The sequence below is a fragment of the Ctenocephalides felis genome, unplaced genomic scaffold (assembly GCF_003426905.1).
Source record: "Ctenocephalides felis isolate EL2017-DRISC unplaced genomic scaffold, ASM342690v1 CF-g0.4_SCAFFOLD_03570, whole genome shotgun sequence".
Classification (NCBI taxonomy): domain Eukaryota; kingdom Metazoa; phylum Arthropoda; class Insecta; order Siphonaptera; family Pulicidae; genus Ctenocephalides; species Ctenocephalides felis.
This window is the reverse complement of record NW_020539724.1, coordinates 9,446,739-9,449,381: the sequence shown is the minus strand read 5'-3', so window position 1 is coordinate 9,449,381 and position 2,643 is coordinate 9,446,739. Positions and strand designations below refer to the sequence as shown.

General features: G+C 34.6%; 1 protein-coding gene across 1 annotated transcript; it reads right to left on the bottom strand.

Moving 5' to 3' along the window:
• Positions 1 to 243: 243 nt before the first annotated feature.
• On the bottom strand, positions 244 to 1,718 carry LOC113383182 (influenza virus NS1A-binding protein homolog). The gene is made up of 7 exons (XM_026621428.1): positions 1,694 to 1,718; positions 1,441 to 1,568; positions 1,192 to 1,230; positions 1,026 to 1,148; positions 561 to 923; positions 355 to 498; positions 244 to 261 (listed from the first exon to the last, which is right to left on the bottom strand). The coding sequence occupies exons 1-7, from the start codon at positions 1,716 to 1,718 to the stop codon at positions 244 to 246; spliced, it is 840 nt and encodes a 279-aa protein (XP_026477213.1).
• Positions 1,719 to 2,643: the final 925 nt, after the last annotated feature.

Below are 2,643 nucleotides of genomic sequence, written 5' to 3'. Positions count from 1 at the left end.
TCCGTTTCTCCTCACCTTTGGGCAGTCGTAAACTATCATCTGCAACTAAGATTTGTTGATAAGTCTGTCGTTGGAATTTGAATGTTTTTTAAACAACCCAACGACAGATGTTGGTGGTTTATCAAGTTAAATTTACCTCCCACTTTATCTGAGGCAATCACACTCCAGTCCGGCTCTGTGTCGGCATCATTGCGGTCACCAATGTCTCGTGAATAAATCAGAACGCGGGTCTCACTGGCTGACCTAAACATTTCCTGCGACCTGGAGAGAAAAATAAGATTTTTACTTGTCCTTATGTTTTTAAATGATTGTTTATATAATTTGCAGCAGGTTTATTATATAAGACTCAATTACCTTTGTTGGTTGGACATTTTGAGACATTTTTTTATAATCTTCGACCAATTCAGAATCTTGGCCCGGTGGCATTTGGGCACAATCTTGAAGCGAATTATCTATAGCCAAGTAGAGTAAATGAGATCTCTCCATCAATTGATTTACCTAAAGATACAAAATATTTTTTACAATAAATAAAGCAGTGAGTAAATAGTTTGCAAACTTACGGTGATAGTTTCTTCGGTCATCTGCCTCTTAACCCAGTCCAAAACAAGTCTGCACAAAGAACCAGGAGCAACTAGTGACATTTCTTGTCTTGTCTGATGAAGAACTTCAATCTGTACACAATTTAGAGCCAAAAATGCTGGTGTGTTGCTGACACCACAACTGCCGTTACCGTCCGTCGCGATGAATCTATCAGAGATATAGCGATCAACACGCGATACAAAATCGCGGTTTTTGGCAATTCCTGGTAGAGATCGTGTTTCAATGCAGGTTTCATCAGTTAGCCGGGATACTAAATGGCGAGCGCATTCACTCACGACACGTTCCATACGAAGTTGCCAGGCTCCGAGGTACACTTCTTTAACCTAAAACAAGAAATATAGGTAATAAAAATTTGAATTTCAATCTTTAATAAGCAATTTATTTTATCTAACTGAATAATTAATTAGAAAGTTTATAACTCTCACCTCATGATCAGGTACATCTAATACTGCAGTGTAAGCATAATCCACTAGTGCTTGCAGGGCACATTTGGTCATGCCGCCGTTAAGCCGGTAACTTGGCACCGGTTCTGCATCGCGACGGGCATCCTGATTCTCCAAAAAGTTCTAGGAGATGGGGTGAAGCACTTGCCAATACAGCTCTGTGAGCAGATATTGCCGCAGTACCCACCTAATAAAGGAAACAGACATCGTATAGATAATATACAAGGATAAACTCTAGATAGTTAGGAATTATTAGGTAAAAATTAAATTGTTAGGAATTATTAGTGCACTCAGTATAATGTATAAAATGCGGTTTCCTCAAAGTGATAAAAATATTTATCGAGACTGATAACAGAAACACTACAAAATTTAATTAAACTCAATTACAAATACTTACATGCAAAATAACATCGCAAAACCGATCGTTTTTCCGCATCGTGTTCAAAGCCTGCAACATGCTGTTTTGGTGCTGGCTATCGCGGTATTGCAAATTGACCGGAGCCTCCATATCGTCGATTGCTTCGCCTAGAAACAAAATTTTAATTAAAAAATATTGAAAGCTCGTATTTGCACATCGTGCACATAAACACAAAATACCGCAATATCGTTCAAAATAATAAAATGTTTGAATATGAATATGAAAACCTCACCGATCAGTGTTTTTCTAAGATCCATCACAAGTAACTCAAAATATTTAATAATAAATATCGTGTCAATTAAACCATCTTCAAACAACCGAATGAGAATGCAATTCTATAACGAGCTTTATACAATTATTAATGTTTGTTGTTTTATAAAATCAGCATAGTTACAGAATCCAATAATACGCACGCAAACAAAATCATCTCATTAAAATGTTATTGTATTATATTAAAGCGATAATAAAAATTATTAACAACAAAATAATTAATTTTCATTTAGCTTAGGTCAATATTACAATGACTTGGGTTATAAAGTCATCATTATAAGTTAAAAGGGTCAAAAGGGCATCTGTATCGTGTGATAATAATGACCCACAATGTGTAGAAGGCATCGATAATTGTTTGAAAATAAAATGAAAACTGATAAATAATAAATGATTCATTGTGAAAGTGTACAAGCAACTTAAATCTATTTTTAACAGCACAATTTGAATGCGATAAACTGTAAATATATACTTATTAACAATTAGCATTAATTTGTTTAAAAGTAAAATTTGGAAAAATAAAAAGAAATTTCCCATACCGGGAATCGAACCCGAGCCTCCTGGGTGAAAGCCAGGTATCCTAGCCACTAGACCATATGGGAGATGAATACTATTGAGAGCAACTCTGGTTTCGTGTTTGAAGATTGATTGCAATTTTTTGATATTTAATCAGCTGCGTTTAATACCATATGAATCATCCACAGTCACTCCATATTAATTATGAACAATATTGCAAACTTTTATTTCAAGTATTATTCACTAATCAGGAATTAGTAATTGTTTGTATATAAATAAAATAGGTGGAATTTCACTGGGTCGAATTTCAGCGAGAAAGGTCGTAATAACATATTGAAGATACCATTATATTTAGACATTTTACACATTATAGCCTGGTTTATAAAAAAATTCTCATTG

What these genes read in the sequence shown, in the direction of transcription:
- LOC113383182 (XM_026621428.1), bottom strand. Translation starts at nt 1,718, where the DNA reads ATGGATCTTAGAAAAACACTGATCG. An exon ending in CTGCTCACAGAGCTGTATTG is followed by an intron (nt 1,149 to 1,191) that starts GCAAGTGCTTCA and finishes TTGGAGAATCAG; the next exon opens with GATGCCCGTCGCGATGCAGA. An exon ending in TGACCGAAGAAACTATCACC is followed by an intron (nt 499 to 560) that starts GTAAGTTTGCAA and finishes TTGTATCTTTAG; the next exon opens with GTAAATCAATTGATGGAGAG.